Here is a 17,703-nt window from a genome sequence, read left to right as displayed (position 1 = left end):
CAAAAGCACGTGGTTTTTTTTATTACTTTTGAAACGCTGCAGTCCTATAATTTTTATTTTTATTAAAAAAAGTCACCAGACTTCTACAGTTAATTATTTTTTCATTTTAAATCCAGTTTATATTTTTGATTAATTTAAAATTTAAAATAAGATTAAAAAAATAAATTTATTAACATACATAATACAACAAAAACACTAAACTACATGTCAATCTAATATATACAAATTTACAAAATCAAACTTTATTCGAATCATCGATATTCGATTGCTCTAGATTTGAACTTTATTGGTTTTTAAGTAAGGGTTTGTTTGAAATTGTGATTATAATGGTGATGGTGGTTTAAAGTATTTTTTATTTATATAATATATTAAAATAAAAAAATTATTTTTTACAAATTATTTTTAACATCAACACATTAAAACAATCTAAAAATGTAAAAAAAATTATTTTAAACAAAAAAGATTTTAAAATTTTTAAGAATATGGCGTGTTTCCAATCACTTGAGAGCATGTTTGGGAGAGTGGTTGCGATTACTTTTTTAAAATGCTTTTCACTCAGAAATACTTCAAAATGATATTTTTTTATTTTTTTAAAAAAATTATTTTTTATGTTAGCATATCGAAATGATATGAAAATAATAAAAATATATATTAAATTAAAATTAAAAAAAAAAAAATTATTTTTTTATTAAAAATACTTTTAAAATATAAAAATAAACATGGCTAAATTTTTAAATTATAGTATAAATATAAAATCAAAAAATAAAAGATTTTAATATAAAACACAGAGAAAATACATGATTAATTTTAAAAATTTTTAGAATTTTTATTTTAATTTAAAATTTTATTTTATTTTATTTTTCAGTCATTCTCTCTCTAAAAAGAGATAGAAAGTCTCAAAAAAAAAAAATTTATCAATTGACCACATTCTTGTAATAAAAATAATTAATTTTAATGTTAACATGTTCAGTTTGACTAGAAAAGTTTGATGATAGTTTTTTTTTTCTATGAACATGCTTTAAAAAATAAATCAGGATTTATTTAGAATTTTTTTATTTAATTATATTTTTTAAAGTGATTTGGAGGTGCTTCAAGATTAAGAGTTGATTTATAGAAGCTTTTATTATATTTTAAGGTGAAACAACTTTAAAATTATATTTTTTAGTTCAAAAACTTTCAACTTGATTTTTCACTAACCTGAAGGGCGTGGAAAACATTAGAGTAAGTGACCTATCGCCAGATTTAAAAAGAGAGAAGGAGCAGGTGACACGGCGTGAGCTCTTCTGAAAAAAAATAAAAACAGGCTTAAGGCCATGCGTGTAGTGTTAGCCTATCAGTGCCCAACTTTTTTTTTTTTTTTTTTTTTTTTTAACAAAATCTTAATTATTACCCTCCCTATTTTTTATGTGTTTGTTTTTACTTTGTATTAATTTTTTATTTAAATTTTAATTAATACCCCCCTCTCTTTTTTAAAATTTTTCTATTCATCTTTAAATAGTATTCTAAGTTTATTTTTTTTTTCTATTCTAACTTTTAAATATTATTCTAAGTTTATTGATTCATTAATATTTTATTTAAATTTGAATTAATACCCTCTTGTTGATCTGTTAATGTTTTTGTTTATATTTTTTTTGATCTGTTAATGTTTTTGTTTATATTTTTTTTATTAGTGTTTCAAAGAGATTATTATAATGTATCATTAAATTTCTTTTCTTTTATATTTGCTTTAAATAGAATTTATTTGCATGATGTATTTTTTAAAATAAAAATCATTTTTTTTGTTAGAAAAAATAACTTTTAAGATAAAAAAAAATAATGATAATGCATAAATTAAAAAGAAAAGTAAGGGTTAAATATTTAAAAATATCCAATGGTGCAAGCTACTATTCATCTATACAGTCAGTCGCCTTCAACAAGTGGGGTTATATATGACCATGACATTGTTTTTAAAATGATAAATGTAATTATCTATAAAACCCTAATATTACTTTTTAAATTGTAAATATTACTCGTGTTCATGTATGATTTGAATTTGAGTTTTCTATGTTCATGGGTTGATGTGTGTAAGAATTTATTTTTATATTTTTATTTTTGAGGTATATATTTTTTTTCTGTTACAAGTAGATTTAAATTCGATCAATACTATTAAGTACAAATGATAATTTTTAAATCCATTTCAATCAATTTAATCTTAAACAGATTTATATTCATCAATTGATCACCATTTTCTTGAGGCTAAAAATCACATTTTAAAAGTGAAAATTAGATCTAATTTTCAGGCTTAGATTTTAAATTATCACTTTTAATTTTAATATTTTTTTACTAAAAATAAACATATCAGTTTAAATAAACTCTTAGCATACATGCAAACATGCACTTTTTATTGTTAAAAATAAATATGAATTATCTTATTTTATGTGGGATGTTTTAAGATGATTTACATTTTTTTTAGTATAACTAATCATTTATATAAAATAATTAAAAACTTATTAGAATTTTTAGTTAATATAAAAATATATTATAATTTATTTATTTTTTACTTGATAGTTGGCCAAGATGTACCTTGTGGCATTAACAATTATCAAAAGTACAGATAAAAATAAATAAAAGAAAATGAAATTGGCTTGAAACTTCTAATTTAAGCAAGAATCAAAATTTAATTTATGTCTTGCACAAGTCCGTGTCCACCTAAAAACCAACCAATCCAAGTTGAAGGTGACCAACAGCTCATGAATACTCAGCAGCCATGAAATCTAATCTCACAGTCCGGTGACATATCTTACTCGTTTCCCCAGCAACCATCCTACCAAAATTTACCGCCTACGCACCAACACACCCTTACCTACCAAAAGAAATTCAAATTGATGACGTGTCAAGAACCCAATCACACCTTCGGTACAAAAGCATGACAGAGCCGTTACTCTAACACAAAAACGAGTCGCCGAGTTTTTAAATTTCAGTTAAATGACTCCGTATTATAAAACCAATGACGAAAATTGCACTTGACACGTTTTTCAAACCGAAAGGTAGCGGCGACTCAGCGAGGAACCGAGTTAGGAAACTCAACAAACCGTGTCCTAAAACCGCCCACGATAATATCCAATCTAGTACAGCCATCTACAAATAAACAAATACACTATAAAAAGAATTCTAGATCAATTACCTAAAACACTAAAAAACTGGGAGTTTATATGTTATTTTATTATTTATATGAACCCTAAAACAACTTAATATATATTTTAATTATTTTATAATAAATTCAGGTTACAGCTTAATTGATTTTTAAGTGTGAAAGAAGATATGTCATTTATCACCTTTATTTTTTAAAAAAAAAAAAAAAAGCTTGATTATAATTATAAAAAAAAAAAAAAAATGGGGGATTGCGTTTGAAAAGGCTTTTCATAAAATTTGGGTAGACATGCTAAAAAATGATGTGCATGGCGAGCATTCTAAGGTGCATGGCTGGCTCTTTTGATGATTTTTTTTTCTTTGATTTTTTTTTACACTCCAAGAAATAGATTCATTTACTTTTCAATCTTTACATGGTTTTTAAATACTATTGTAAATTTTGGTTTGAGTTTTAATATTTTTTAATTATTATGTATTTGATTTAAAAATAATAATATAAATAAAAAATTATTTTATAAAAAAATTGATTGAAAATGGTTGTTTATTATTAAAATATTTAAATAGATTTAAAACATGATTATATTACATTGATAATTTTTTAAGCTTTCAATCACACAAAATAAGGACATACTTTTGTGATGTATATTTTAATTTTTTTTTTAATAATCATAATTTTTTAAAACAAAAATTATGCTTTCAGTAAAAAATATTGTGTTGGCTAAGATAACTGAGAGATGCATTGACATAATTTTTTTTTTAAAATCAAAATAATTATATTTTTTGTTTAATAATAATATCAAAAAAATTATCCAAAACTTAGAATTTTTTTTTATGCTTAAAGAGAATTGGGTGCCCTCACAATATAGCGCGGGTATACAAGCCGGTGATAACCTAAATCAACAATTTTGAATAGAGTTTTTACCAGTATAAAAAAATTATTCAAGTCAATGGTATTATTAAGATTTAATATAATAAAAAAATAAAGTAACATTCAATATGTAAATTAAGATTTAGTAAAAACCTTAAATTGTGGATCAGTTCTTAATCAATTTATAATTTATCTAGTCCATTGGATTATATATCTTAATGGTTTAATTTTATTGGTTATTGAAATTAAATGATCAAAAAATAATTTATTTTAATTATAGTAAAAATAGCATATTTAAACTATGCCGAGAAGATAATTTTTTTATGACAGTGCAAACCAATTGAAGGAAATGATAATTCGTGAGGTATGTTTATTTTACGTAAAATATTTTATAAAGAAAATATTTTTTATTTTTTTATGTTTGTTTCTGAAAAATTTCTTTTGTATATTTTATATAAAAAATATTTTATAATCAATTTTCAAACTTAATTAATTTATTATGAAAAAATTTCAGTTTATAAATTTTTATAAAATATTTTACAATTAATAATTCACTTATAATATTTTTATCTTATCATTGTAATTATGGCTATTACTTTACCATTATCTTATCCTCCATCATTATATTATTAAAAAATATTTTTCAAGTCAAATATTAAAAAAAAATTATAAAAAACAAAAGAAAATTTATTGTTACTTAAAATATCCTAAATTTTTGTTTTTAAATTGTAAAAAAGAACAACTATCTACTCTTGATCCATACATACAATGAAAATTTAAGTAAATTTAATAAAGAAAATAAATGTAATTAAACTATAAAGCATACTATATACAATCAAAATCATTCTCTATTTTTTCTTAATAATCATTTTATATTATCTATCTAATCTTATTTTTGTGTAAATAAAATGAGCCAAAAAAAAGAAGAAAGAAGAAAATGAAAAATCCTTAGCAAGCATAAAAATAAATAAAACATTAAACAACAGTTTCAATGAAAGTGTGTTTGTTTTGTAGAGAGCACAATCTCTCTCTCTCTCTCTCTCTCTCTCTCTCTCTCTGCCTTTTTACCGCACAACACCTGATTTTGTGTGGAAGGAAACCAAACAGAAACAAAGAGGGAGAGAAACAAAAACTCCAAATTATTTTCTCGCTTTTTTTATTTTTCCTCTTACTAGATTTCTGCCTTTTTTTTTGGTTCAGTCTTACCTACATTTTTTCCAGGACAAATATTTTTTTCCCAAGGAAACTTTTCTTCTCTCCTTGCAACAATCCAATATCAAACAAAACCCCACGTTAGTTTTTGTCAGATGCTTTGATTCTCTTTCGATCATCATCTTCAACTTGTCCTCAATATCCTATCTTTAATGTGACCAAGATAAAACAGAAACCAGAAAGAAGAACAATAAACTTATTTTCGTAACATATAGAAATAATCAATTTTCAATCTTTGGTTTTTGTCTTGTATTTGATCAGATTTGGAAAAAGTTTGGTTTTTTATTTCTGGGTTTCTCTAAAAAATAATAATAATAATAAAGTCTTTTTTTGGTTATGAAAGTCTCATGAATGTTAATTCTGTTTCTGGGAATTGCCAAATTTGAATAAAGAGTGATATATTCGGGTTCTTGAGCCGGGTCATCAGGTTACAATGAAATCTGTGTCACTTGATTATTGGAGGGATTATTTTAGGACAGCAAGTTCTGATATTTTCGGTATCATTGATCATGCAATCTTGGTTGCAGCATCTGATTGTCCAAAAGAGTTTAAATTGCGTAGAGATCGGATTGCAGAACGTTTGTTTTCTTGTAGATTGATAAAGTGTTCGGGTTGCAACCAGGTAGAGCTGGCTGTTCCGGGTCATGATGAAGATGAGAGGGATGATGGAGGTTGCTGTAGCAAAAGAAGGGATGGTGATAATTCTGGTAGTGATGATGATGAAGAAGAAGTTGATATAGATATTGATGATGGCGGGTTTGAGTACGAGGGAGGTGGGAGTAAAGAGAGCAAGATGAATAGTAGTAATAGGGATAATGATATTGATAATGGAGAAGTGAATGTGAATGATCAGTTGATTAGTAATTTTAGTTTTGGAGAAGCTGAAGCTTTAACTGATGAGATTGAGGAGGTGTCTCAGACTGTTGATGAGGTTTTGAGGATCAAAGACATTCTTTATAACAGCCAAGATGAGGTATTTTATTTTATCTTAACAGCATTTTAGTTGTTTTAGCTTATTTGGATGATTGGATTGTTGAATTATGTGGTTTTATGGATCCTTTAAAATGGGGTGTGTGAAGATTTTTGAGAATTGTTGTTGTTTGGTTGGAGAATATTGAAACTTGTTTTTTGAGTTTTCGAGTTTTCTGATTTCTGATTGTCTGTGCTATGATTGTTCTTATGACAGTCTGATTCTGTGTTGCTTGAATCATTGAGGAAGCTTAGATTGATGGCTTTGACTGTGGATACTCTAAAGGTTGGATTCACTCTCTCTTTTAGTGTTTGAGTTGGATTAATATTTTTTGGCATTAAAATTTTTTTTCTCAGTCTAATTTTTTATTTCTTTTACTTGAGTTTTTGTACTAATTGAGCTTGTCTTTCACCAGGCAACTGAGATTGGAAAGGCTGTCAATGGGCTCCGGAAGCATGGATCAAAGCAGATTCGACATCTTGCACGGACTTTAATAGAGTATGTGCTTGTTTCCTGTGCTGTACAACAGTTTCTTTATGCCTTGATGAAGTAGTAGTTTGTTGTTGTGTGCTAAATAATTAGCAATTCGACCATATCATAGGACCACATCATGTTCAACTTGGTTTGTGAGGTGACTTTATCCTTTCTGCTAGTTGTTCTCCTGTTTTGCCAAACCAAGAATGAACTTCTGAGTTATTGCCACTCTCTGAATATTGAATATCTATAGTTTCCATGACTATAAATATGTGTTTTTTTCACATTTGTTGGTAGAGGTTTGGCATCCATTCAAGCATGGCATTTATTGGGACTTTTTTTTTTTTTTTTGAAGATACCAGTTCTGCCTAAGATACTCCATCTGTTTATTTTCTGGATGAGTTTGCCTGCCCTTTTGTTTCTTCTTCTTTCATACATGTATGAATAAGCCTTGTGCACAATAAGAATATGCAAGCAGTGGCTTGCTTCTCAACCTATTGCAACTTTGGTGTGAGCATATATATATATTAGAAAATTAGTTTACTTGTTGCTGGAGACATGTGGGTGTACAAGTGCAGTTAATGATGACATTGGACTTCAATTATCCACATTGTTTAGTTTGTAATACTAGAATGCTCCAGTGAATTTATTTGTTTATTTTCGATTATTTAACATTAAAATTCTCTTTCATCTGTTTCAGAGACTGGAAAGTTTTGGTAGACGAGTGGTACAGTGCTGCAAATGTTATACGAGGTAGAAACTTGTTCGCAAGTATTTTGTCTTTGGCAGAATGCTTTTAGCATTCTTTCCAACTCGGTTCGAAAAGTCTCTGTGGCATCTGATTTTATGCTTGGACTTTTAGGTAATGAAGGTACTCCTGATTCTGTAAATCCTTCTGTTGTTGATGAAGAAGAAGGGCTTCCTTCTCCTCCTTTGGATGAAGGAGCTTTCTTTGCTACTCAACCTACTTCAATGGAGCTCTCACAAGTATGTTTCCTTTTCTTTTGATTTATGTTTAGTTTGTATTCAGGTATTCTACATGGGGACTAACTTTGTGTACTACTTGTGTGTCCATGTGCTGCATTACATGAAGTTCTTTGATGGAATGGATGATGATGGAAGTGAGTTGAATTTGCCATCTTTTACTATTCTTTTTGATAGCTTTTGGTATTCAGTTCTTTATTTGAATTCCCCACTTCTTAGATTCATGATTATGAATGGGGAATGTTGTTTCAGATCCTCGAAACAATGGGGAATTCATCAAGAACCATGTAAGTAGAAGGAGACCTTCAGCAGAGAATCAAAATATTTCAAAACAGAAACAGCAGACTCCTAAGGGAGCAAATATGCCTTCTAAGGACAACAAGAGTCAACAGATGAGGAAGCAAGAAGATGTTGTCAAGGCAAGTAAGCCTTCAAATGCCAATTCTGGGCCTGGGAGACCTCAAAAGCAAAATTTTGAGCAGAAGATGAATCAGGAAACTGTGTTAATTCGAAAAACAGATAAGGTCGCCAGCCAGAGAAAGCCCCCAACTGGCCAGCAAGATGTAAGTAAAAAAGAAAAAAGAAATTGTATCAGTTTTAAATCTACAGCTGCAGTTTTTATCTGACACCCTCTATTATTCCTCTAGAAACTTAAGAGTTCAGATGAAGTTGCTGTCCAGATGAAACTTGAAGCCACAAAAAGGAAACTCCAGGAGCGGTACCAACAAGCTGAGAAAGGTTAGTGTCATTGCATCAAAAAAAAATGTGTTTCTAATTTTGAATCAGCAAATTACTAGTAATAGTAATCCAGATTGAATATAATGTAATCCAAACTAAAGTTAAGGTATGAAGTCTGGTGATATATGAAACTGGTTCCAAGTGTTTTTTGAAATTATGAAGTGGCTCGAAGTCTGCTCTTATACAAGTTTCTTTGCAAATTTGAAGTTGCTGACTATTTCTAACAATTGTAATTTCTTTCTTCATTTTTTTCTCTCTCCACAGCCAAGAGGCAAAGAACAATACAGGTAATGGAGCTGCATGATCTCCCCAAGCAGGGACATGTTCAGAAAAACCAACCCATGCGACCAGGGAACCACAACCGGCACTGGGCGCATGGAAGGCGGTAATCATTTTTAGTTTTGCAGAGTACATATTCATCATCTTTGCAAGTATCCTCCATTTGGGAAGTCAGCGGAAGCGCAAGAATAACTCAGACACGCTGTTGTTTGGTCTATAAACTATAAGGGATCCACGTGTCCATCACACTGAAGAGTGGCCATTCTTGATTGCAAGGAGACAACATTTGAAACTCTAATCCCATTCTTCACACATTCAGTCTGGATTCTTGAATCTTGACAAGGTTACCAGGATGCATATCAGTAGAGAACTTTGATTTGCACCTGCCGGCTTCGTTGACTGCTTCTCGAAATTGTACTTGCCCCCTTTATTGACTGCTTCTCAACCATTTTTCCCCTTTAAATTGTCAGTCACAACGAGGCCTTCAAGTCATTGAAATTGTATACCTGAGTTTTGCACAGAATAAGTGCACGACACAAAAGACACTGTAAACTACTTGAGGTCAATGTATAAGGTCAAATTACCATGTTCTTGTAGGGAATTGCTCTAATGTTACCTGGTTCAAGCAATTGCTAAAGAAACTTGCTTGATTTTCTTTCTTTCATGATTTGAAATTCCCATTTGTGATTAGTTCAACAGAAGAAAGCCATGAGAAATGAATAAAAAGAGAAAAAAAAAGAGGGTCAAATGCTCAAGTTTGAATGTTGGTTTGTTGGCTGGATATATTCTGAAAGTTCTTTTGACTAGAAATCAAACACTAGTACTATTAGTTCCAAAGACACGTTTTCTTGGTTCACTGTACCAAACTAATCAACAATTACAAGATATCATTAAAAACTGCTACATGTTACATGTCTGAATGATTCCTGTCCAAAATCAGTGTGACCATGTGACAAGTGAAACATTTCCTTATTTTATAGTTTTTTTTATTCTATAAAGTTAGATTATCAGATATAAAATCTAACCCGGCTTAACAAGTTAACCCGGTAATCTTTGGTTAGTTTAAATAGGGTTTTATTTTTTAAAATAAATATACGAAAAGACATCGCTTCACCTCGTCCACTAACCTAAGCTTGGACAGGACATTACAACTATGCTTTTTTTACACTTTTTATTGAAAGGCTGATATTTTAAACAGAATAACTTTGGAGGTTCACCGATTCACTTTTGCAATTTGTGAAAGCCAGAGGTCATTGTTGAAGAAAGGAAAGAAAGTATGGTCGTTGATATTTAAAGGATATCAAATTGAGGCAGCCATGGCCCCAATTTGAATTCACATCGTCCCGCAGCAGACAGCATTTTTCTGCTTAAGAATATCCCCATTCTCTCATCATGAATTCCCTGCCCTTGTTTTCTTTTATATATATTTACCTTTTCTTCACCAAGAATTTGAAGATATGCCACCATTTAATCGTTAAAGTATGATTGTTCTTCTTGCTATTTTGTGGGATTATATTTTTCTTTTAAATCGGAGGATGAGTGGAATTTATCTTCCTAAGTAATTACGTTTTTCAAGATACACATCGAATAATTTTTTATTTCTTTCAACCGATCATTACACATAATTTAATTACTTTTTATTAACAACTCATTTTTTAATTTATTAACACATCAAATAATCTCAAAAATTAAATCTTGCACCCTTAAAGCTTCCTTTACAATGATTGTTTTTTTTTTAAGTCTTATTTGTCAATGTAGTCAACCACATTTCAAATTGCGGTTGACCTCGTAAAACATTAATTTTTATATTTTTTTATTATTAATTGCAATTTAAAATTAATCAGTAACAACATAGACAAACATACATTTTAATGATTTTTTAAATAAATATGATTTGTTAGAAATATTATAAAATATTTGCAACAATCATATTTGAAAAACTCCTAACTCGCTTATTAATTTAAAGCTTGAATAAGTATGTTTTTTTTGTAGAAAGGTTTTTTATTTATTTAATGAGCACGTAAATTTATAATAAGTTATTTTTTATTACATAAGTTTTTATGAATGTTTTGGAAAAAAGAATATTTACACCTAATAGTAATTAGAAAATCATCAATTAAAATTCATTCTTTTTTTTTTTTTAAGAACAAGCATGGTTAATTTATGATTTATCAATAAAAAGGTGTCGTTTTAATATTTGCGTTTAGATTTGATCTCGCCATTCTTTAGATAATGACATCTAGTGTACAAAAAAAAAAGATTCTTAAGAGAGTGGATTTAATTCTGTATCACTCATTAAGATGAGATCAGAATAAGTATTCATTCGAAAAGCAATTTGCAGAATTTAAATATTTTATTCTACATGAATAAAAATTAAAATGTTTTCAATGAATTTCCATTGGAGCTACATTTTTCAATATTATAGCTGAAAAAAAAAAAAAAGAGAGCATAAATAATGATGATCCTTCGAGGTATAATCTTTCAAATCATTTGAGTAATATTATTTTCAAATATCATTATCAATGATACTCAATTTTTATGGTGGTTTTACTGCTATGATTTCCAACTCGAATCTAAAAAGATACGTGGCGCTGAAAAAAAATATTCATAAATACACTAGTCATAGTCAATGTGAAAATTTCGATAGGGATATTAACTATATATTAAAAGAAAAATCATTAAATGTAATTTATGCATGGTTCATGGACACTTTACTTTCAAATACCATAATTAAAGGAACTTCCTTATCTAATTTTAATAATAAAAAAAAAAAATTAATGAAACTTGAGTTAACTCGATAGCCTAACAAACCAATAACTCACATCCTTTTCCATATCACACTTCGAGGTGGTCCTAGAAACTATGCTCCGATACCTCACCGTCCATCCCTTCTGATAAGCTTGAAGAGGAGGCTGTTGGTTGGGAGTGGTGGGTCTCTTCTTCAAGTTGGGGGGCACGATAGAACCTTTCCAGGGCATTTTGGAAATTTTAGGGTATGTTAAGATCACAGAAGACAAAACAATTTAAAATAATATATTTTTATAAAATTTTATTTTTAACATTAACAAATTAAAAAAATTTAAAATTATAAAAAAAATTATTTTAAAGCAAAAACAAAATAAAAAAATTTCAAAAAACATTTTTAAACTAAAAAAACAAACAAACTCTTGAACATACAAACAAACAAACTATTCATATTGTAGAGATGGAATTAGAGGACTTCTCTATGCAAATGATTTGGCTATTTCCATATGAAATTAGATTTTCCTGTCAAATTAATTAATTAGTCTATGATCGTAGATCATAATCTATAAATCGACTAGAAGTTTCCTTATATATAGTTATTTAATACAATCAATTGAATTTCTTTTATAGAATTTTCTTCCTGGAATTACTTCTCAAAAAATGTATTGCATTTCCATTGATAACCATGCAAATTCAATTATCATTATTATTATTATTAGTTTCCTTAGCATAAGAAACATAATCGATGTTCTTTGAGAATTTGCTTGGGACCCTTTTCCTTTTTGACTTTTTAGACATATAACTTTAAGACCAAAACTTTTAAGACACTTGTTGTTCCTCTTTCCTTGGACTTTTCTCTGTCTTGTTAAACGTTGCCCATGAATTTAGCTTGTGTGAGTCGTAATCAATTCACTCACGCGTAACCCAGAACCGGTTTAAATTAAGAGTCGCTTTGATAACAACCAAAGTTCTTACTCAATAAAAAAATAATCTTAGAATATATATATATATATATATATATATATATATATATATATAATATATTTTTTAAAAAATATATTTATAATTTTGTTCAAGATAGCTCTGCACGCATGGTTCGCATTTTTCACCTACCCTTTATGTTTAGCTCTAGCCCACTTCTCTCATGAAAAAAACCCTCGACTCCGAGGATATGATTAATGATATACAAAGAATTAATAATCAGTCTTTTTTTTTATTTATTCTTTTCCCTATAGTTTAGAATCTAACTAAAACCAAGTCCAATTGTAGCATGGAAGAGAGGATCGCAGGTATTATTGATGGATTTTTTCACCTCTCTGGTAAGGACGAAGGAGGCTCTCTTGGCAGGCTGAAAAAGGGAAGGAAAATGCTAAGAAGGTCAGCGTGCATGCGTGGTTGCATAGCATGACTCAGTGGCATTAATGTTATTAGGAAATTATATATACAGAAATAAAAGAGCAAGAATCCATGAGGAAAGGTCCAAATGCACTTCATTTTTTTATGAATCACACCGAAAATTATCTTACGAATCTTGTTGGATCGCCAACAGCTGGACTACGTAAGATTTGCACTTCTAATTCATGTTGGGTACATAGATGTGGTCAATAAAGGTTAATTTTGGGCTACGTACAATTAATTAAAACCAAAACAAGAAAATTTTTATATTGGAGAAAAAGTTTTACAGGCTGGAAAAATTATAAGTTTATTTTACATATGAATAGTCAGTGTCCTTATAAATAACACGCATTTTACAACGTTGCTGCAATACAAATGTTTTATAATTTTTTTATTATTAATATGAATTTCTAGACCAATTTGTGCATATATTGACTAATTTTACAGGTTCTAAAATAAAAGATCATGTAAATCTTCAATAACTTTAAAACTAATAAAATTCAAATTGATAAACTCTATAAAATAAATTCAAAGAAATGTAAATAATATTAATGTTTAGACTTGGTGTTTTAAAATTCTAGGTGAATTTTTAAATATTGTAACGAAGTTGAATGTCATTCATATTTAATGTTTGACCCATATAAACAAAATTACAACCTAGTTATGTTAATATTGAAAAAAAAAAAAGATGTTGTTTTAATAAAAGTGATTGATTCCATTTAAACTACTAATCTAATAATATAAATATTTGTTTGAGTTAAGTCTCACATCGCAAATATCAAAGCTATGGTTTTAGAGTCTCCATACTTAGAATTTAGAATGTGATTGGAGAAAATGTTAGAAGAATCAATTACCCTTAAACAGTAATTAGATGCAAATTTCAAAATAGTTGGAAACCCAAATTACTGTTTTCCTGAAAATGTTAGAAGAATCAATTACCCTTAAACAGTAATTAGATGCAAATTTCAAAATAGTTGGAAACCCAAATTACTGTTTTCCTGATTTCGATCTCAAGAACTTGTACACCAGAGGAAAGTCAGGTTTTTGGAAGGGCAATTGTCCAGCAAAAAGTCTTTGACGTCATGGAACTAGCTGTTGGCACAACACAACATTTCCCATTAATGCACATAAAAACACAGGAAACTGATTTTGCTCCCTTTCTCCTGGGGCTCCTGTCCCCTTTTCAACTTTCTTAGGGTATTTTAGAGTCAGATGTTTTGCTTGTCCAAGGGATGATCATGTCTTGGTGGCTGTTGGTTCTTGCCCTCCTAGAAATAAAAATAGAGCAAGACTTTTTTGTTGTTGGATTGGATATCTAGTCAAGTTAAAATTCGTGTGGCTACTTCAAGTACATTTTTATGGGTTTACTAAGGAAAGAAATTGAGAGAAAGGAAAAGATTTAGATGAGGTGAGGTGAGATCAGGAATGACAATTTTATCCGAATATAATGGATAATATTGATCCAAGCTGCTTTGAATGAGTGGGTTTTTTTTAATAATTATCTTGCTTGATAAATAATAAATAAGATAAAGATATTGCTAAATTGGATATCCATTAAGGTGAGGTGGAAATAAAACATATAAGAAAAGGGGTGGGGATCCACTTGTAAATAATCCTTTTTTCCGACAATTTGTTTTCAGCAAGCTAATGAGGTCCAGATTGAGAAAGAAGTGGGTTCCATGAGATTTTCTGGCCTTCTATGGCCCTTGAATTTAAGAATTATCTGCAATGCCTCAACTAAAGCCAACCCTAATTAATTATTTTAATGTAGGGTTCCAAGCCACCGTAAAGTGACGGATGAAGCATCCAATCAAGGTGGCAAAATCCCAATATTTCCTCTCTGTCTCCACCATATCTTGATGACAGCCAAGTGTTTCAAGCATGGTCGCTTGGGTTCTTTTATGGAGCACATGTTTTCTATCTTCTTTTCCCATTGGAAAAAAAAGAGAGGACAAAAGTGAAGGCGTCGCAAGGCATGCCATGGTCCCTAGAAAAGTCTTTTTCCAACGCATTTTGGTAGTGACGAGTGCAGCTAATCTCACTAGCTTGAGCTTCCCAGCACTTGCCATGGTGATCATACACAAAACCGCCATGGATAAGAGCTCGATATATGGCTTTATCCTTAGCCAACTCAGGCAAAGGATAATATTTAAAACCACTAAGCACACGTTTCTTTTCCTAATCGTACAAGTAATACCATTTTAGTCATCTAAGATTAGTCTCTGATATATAATCATTTCTCACGTTTCTCCTTAACCTTGCTTTGCAAGTTAGGTTTTTGAATTTGTCTTAAGAAAACATACATTGAGAATAGCACGTCGCCGTTAAAATGGCAAATTAAGCTGTTTCGTGTTATCTTAAATGACTATTGATCTTAATGGGTTTGTGAAGATTAGCTCTTGTTTTCTACTTCATAAATTAGAACTATATATGAAATATTTTTTTTGAATATTTCGTGACATTTCTTATTATCAAAAAAAAAAAATCGTAAATAACTATTTCTATTATATACTCTGAACAGAATTTATAATTTCTTGTAATAAACCCGAAAAATAAAGGAATTAATTGTGCTTAATTTTTTTCTATGTGGATCTTAAAAATTCCTAATAAAAGAATCACTTCGGATTTATTTTATTTTATTTTTTAACAAAGTATGTTTTTGTCTCTCGACTCCTTTAAACTAACTAAACACAACTTAATTGTTCACTATCAAATTCCATGGCTATAATTGGCAATTCACTCGCATCATATATTAAAATTTGGAATTTTATGCCTTGATTTATATTAAAATTCGTGGTTAAATAGGTTTGATTGAGGAAAAAGTGATCTAATCTTGTCCACGATTACATAAAACATGGCCATAAACCAGAAAACTCTTGGCAAGTCCAAGTCAGGGCTAGTTCGTCTGTCATCCCTCTAATGGAAAAAAGAAGGTCCCTTCTGTAAGCCTTCGTTTTCCATTATCACGCTGGATGTGAAATCAAGACTCCATTGACAAGAAACCATGTTTTTGTGCTTTTCCAGCTAATTGTTACTTACAAAAACCTGAAAGCAAAGCCTACCGAAGTTATTAAATCTTGCCCACCTGTGACAGCTGATGGGTTGAGCGGGGTCAATTCAAAATAATGTTTTTCTAAAAAAATTAAAAAATCAAGTTGGTTTTCAATCAGATCATGAATTGATCTGTTTGTTGGATTGATTGAATTTTATTAGTTTAACCTCGATCCAGTTTAATTTAAACCCCGGGTTTTAAGTCAACAAGTCATCCAACGAACCTAATGATTCGGCGAGCTTTAATAAGAACTCTACATTAATAAATACCTTGTTTAAATGTATGAATAAATATTTTTTTCCGTGTAGATTGTCTTGGATTCAATTCCGAAATTGTAACATGAATATGAATTGATTTCAGCCAGCCTAACTTACAAAGATGAGCATATTGTTTATTTAGGAACAAAAGCACGCAAAAGGTTGCTAGGTTTTTGGGTCAATGATTTATTAATTAAATGAATTATTTTTATTAAAAAAATAGCAATTTTTTTTTACAAGACAATGACTCGATGGGATTTAAATCAAGTTTAACTTGGAGTAGATGAAGTAGATTTGATCGAGTCATTTCAATATTTAAATAAAGTTAGATTTTGAGTCTAGAGTTTTTCTGATTAACCCATCGGCTCGAACCCGAGTTTAACAACTACATGATCAGGCGGTTCCATTACTTTGATATTTGGGTTGAACCCACCTGAGTTCAGGGAACTGAGCAGGAAATTGGATTAGCTCGGAGAGGTTATTTGGAAGTCAGGATTCTTCAATTATTCCTCTTCCACCTATTTTCCTTCCAAAGAAGGGATTTTTAAGCTAGAATCGTGAATGGCGTGGCGACCAAAGCTAAAGTGTTGACTTATCTCCACAGGGTGGGCCTAAGCCACTACCAAATCGAGGGGGCTAACATGATGTATGCTTGTTGAAGCAAATCCCATCAAAGCAAGGTGGTTGCTCAAGTTCATGCATCAAAGAAATTAAATAAATAAAAATAAATAAATTATAATGCACTAGATATTGCATAGATCTGGAACTGCAGAAGAGTCCAAATTGCTTAGCTTTAGACTTCAGGGCATAGAAAAGTAGCTCGCAAGCAAGCCCTCTTTCTTCTTCTTTTCAATAAAAGAAAAATAGACTTCGAATGCATACCCTCATTCTATTTGCTTCACGTGATTCATCTTTCGTTATATTTCAACTTTGTGATTAGCCTTTTAGTGTCTAGGGAAGGCCCTCCAGCACTTGCTGCACGCTCAAGGAAAACTCTGCAGCTGAGAGCTTGAGATTAGACTAGCAAGCAAAAGATGTCCAAACAAGTAAAAAAAAAAAAAAAAAATATTGATGGTTTAAAAACATGGTTGTAATTGTTTTTTAAAATATTTTTTATTTAAAAATATATTAAAATAATATTTTTTTTAATTTTTTAAAAATTATTTTTTACATTAACATATCAAAATAATCTAAAAATATTAAACATATATTAATTAAAAAAATAATACAATGATTATAGTTCTTAAAGAGATGTTTTTCCTTCACGAGGGAATAAAAATTTTCTGGTGAAGTGCAATAATGGCAGTCTCGTAATTGATTGATCCATAATCTCGATAATGAACTAAAATCATCCAACCCCGAAACTAATCTAGAACAGAACAATTCTGGAATCCAAGGCAATAAATCATCCCGTGGATTATATTGAATTATCTACCATTTTTATTAAAATGATAATATTTTATTTGTTTTTTTATAAAACTAAATTTGAACCATCTTAAAATCACTAAAAACCCATCCAAATCTTGGATGGATGTTAATTAGCAAAATCAGAGGGCCAATAGAACAAGCGAAGATGGTGAAAAGGAAGAAACAACTGAAA

The 17,703-nt window shown here is 29.6% G+C and overlaps 1 protein-coding gene across 1 annotated transcript; it reads left to right on the top strand.

Annotated features, from left to right (window-relative positions):
- The first annotated feature begins 5,008 nt into the window (after positions 1-5,008).
- On the top strand, positions 5,009-9,318 carry LOC118033291 (probable mediator of RNA polymerase II transcription subunit 26b). The gene is made up of 9 exons (XM_035038222.2): positions 5,009-6,182; positions 6,396-6,464; positions 6,595-6,677; positions 7,354-7,406; positions 7,516-7,640; positions 7,747-7,774; positions 7,890-8,200; positions 8,285-8,375; positions 8,640-9,318. Exons 1-9 carry the CDS (start codon positions 5,643-5,645, stop codon positions 8,762-8,764), a joined length of 1,425 nt encoding a protein of 474 aa, XP_034894113.1. The 5' UTR covers positions 5,009-5,642; the 3' UTR covers positions 8,765-9,318.
- The last annotated feature ends 8,385 nt before the right edge of the window (positions 9,319-17,703 follow it).

Source organism: Populus alba, chromosome 16 (genome assembly GCF_005239225.2).
Source record: "Populus alba chromosome 16, ASM523922v2, whole genome shotgun sequence".
NCBI lineage: Eukaryota > Viridiplantae > Streptophyta > Magnoliopsida > Malpighiales > Salicaceae > Populus > Populus alba.
The sequence above is the reverse complement of the archived record's forward strand: the minus strand, read 5'-3'. Positions and strand labels throughout refer to the sequence as shown.

Coding starts and splice junctions, on each gene's coding strand:
- LOC118033291 (XM_035038222.2), top strand. CDS start 5,643: ATGAAATCTGTGTCACTTGATTATTGGAGGGATTATTTTAGGACAGCA. Junction 7,407..7,515: donor TGCTGCAAATGTTATACGAG/GTAGAAACTTGT, acceptor TTGGACTTTTAG/GTAATGAAGGTACTCCTGAT. Junction 7,775..7,889: donor TGGAATGGATGATGATGGAA/GTGAGTTGAATT, acceptor ATGTTGTTTCAG/ATCCTCGAAACAATGGGGAA.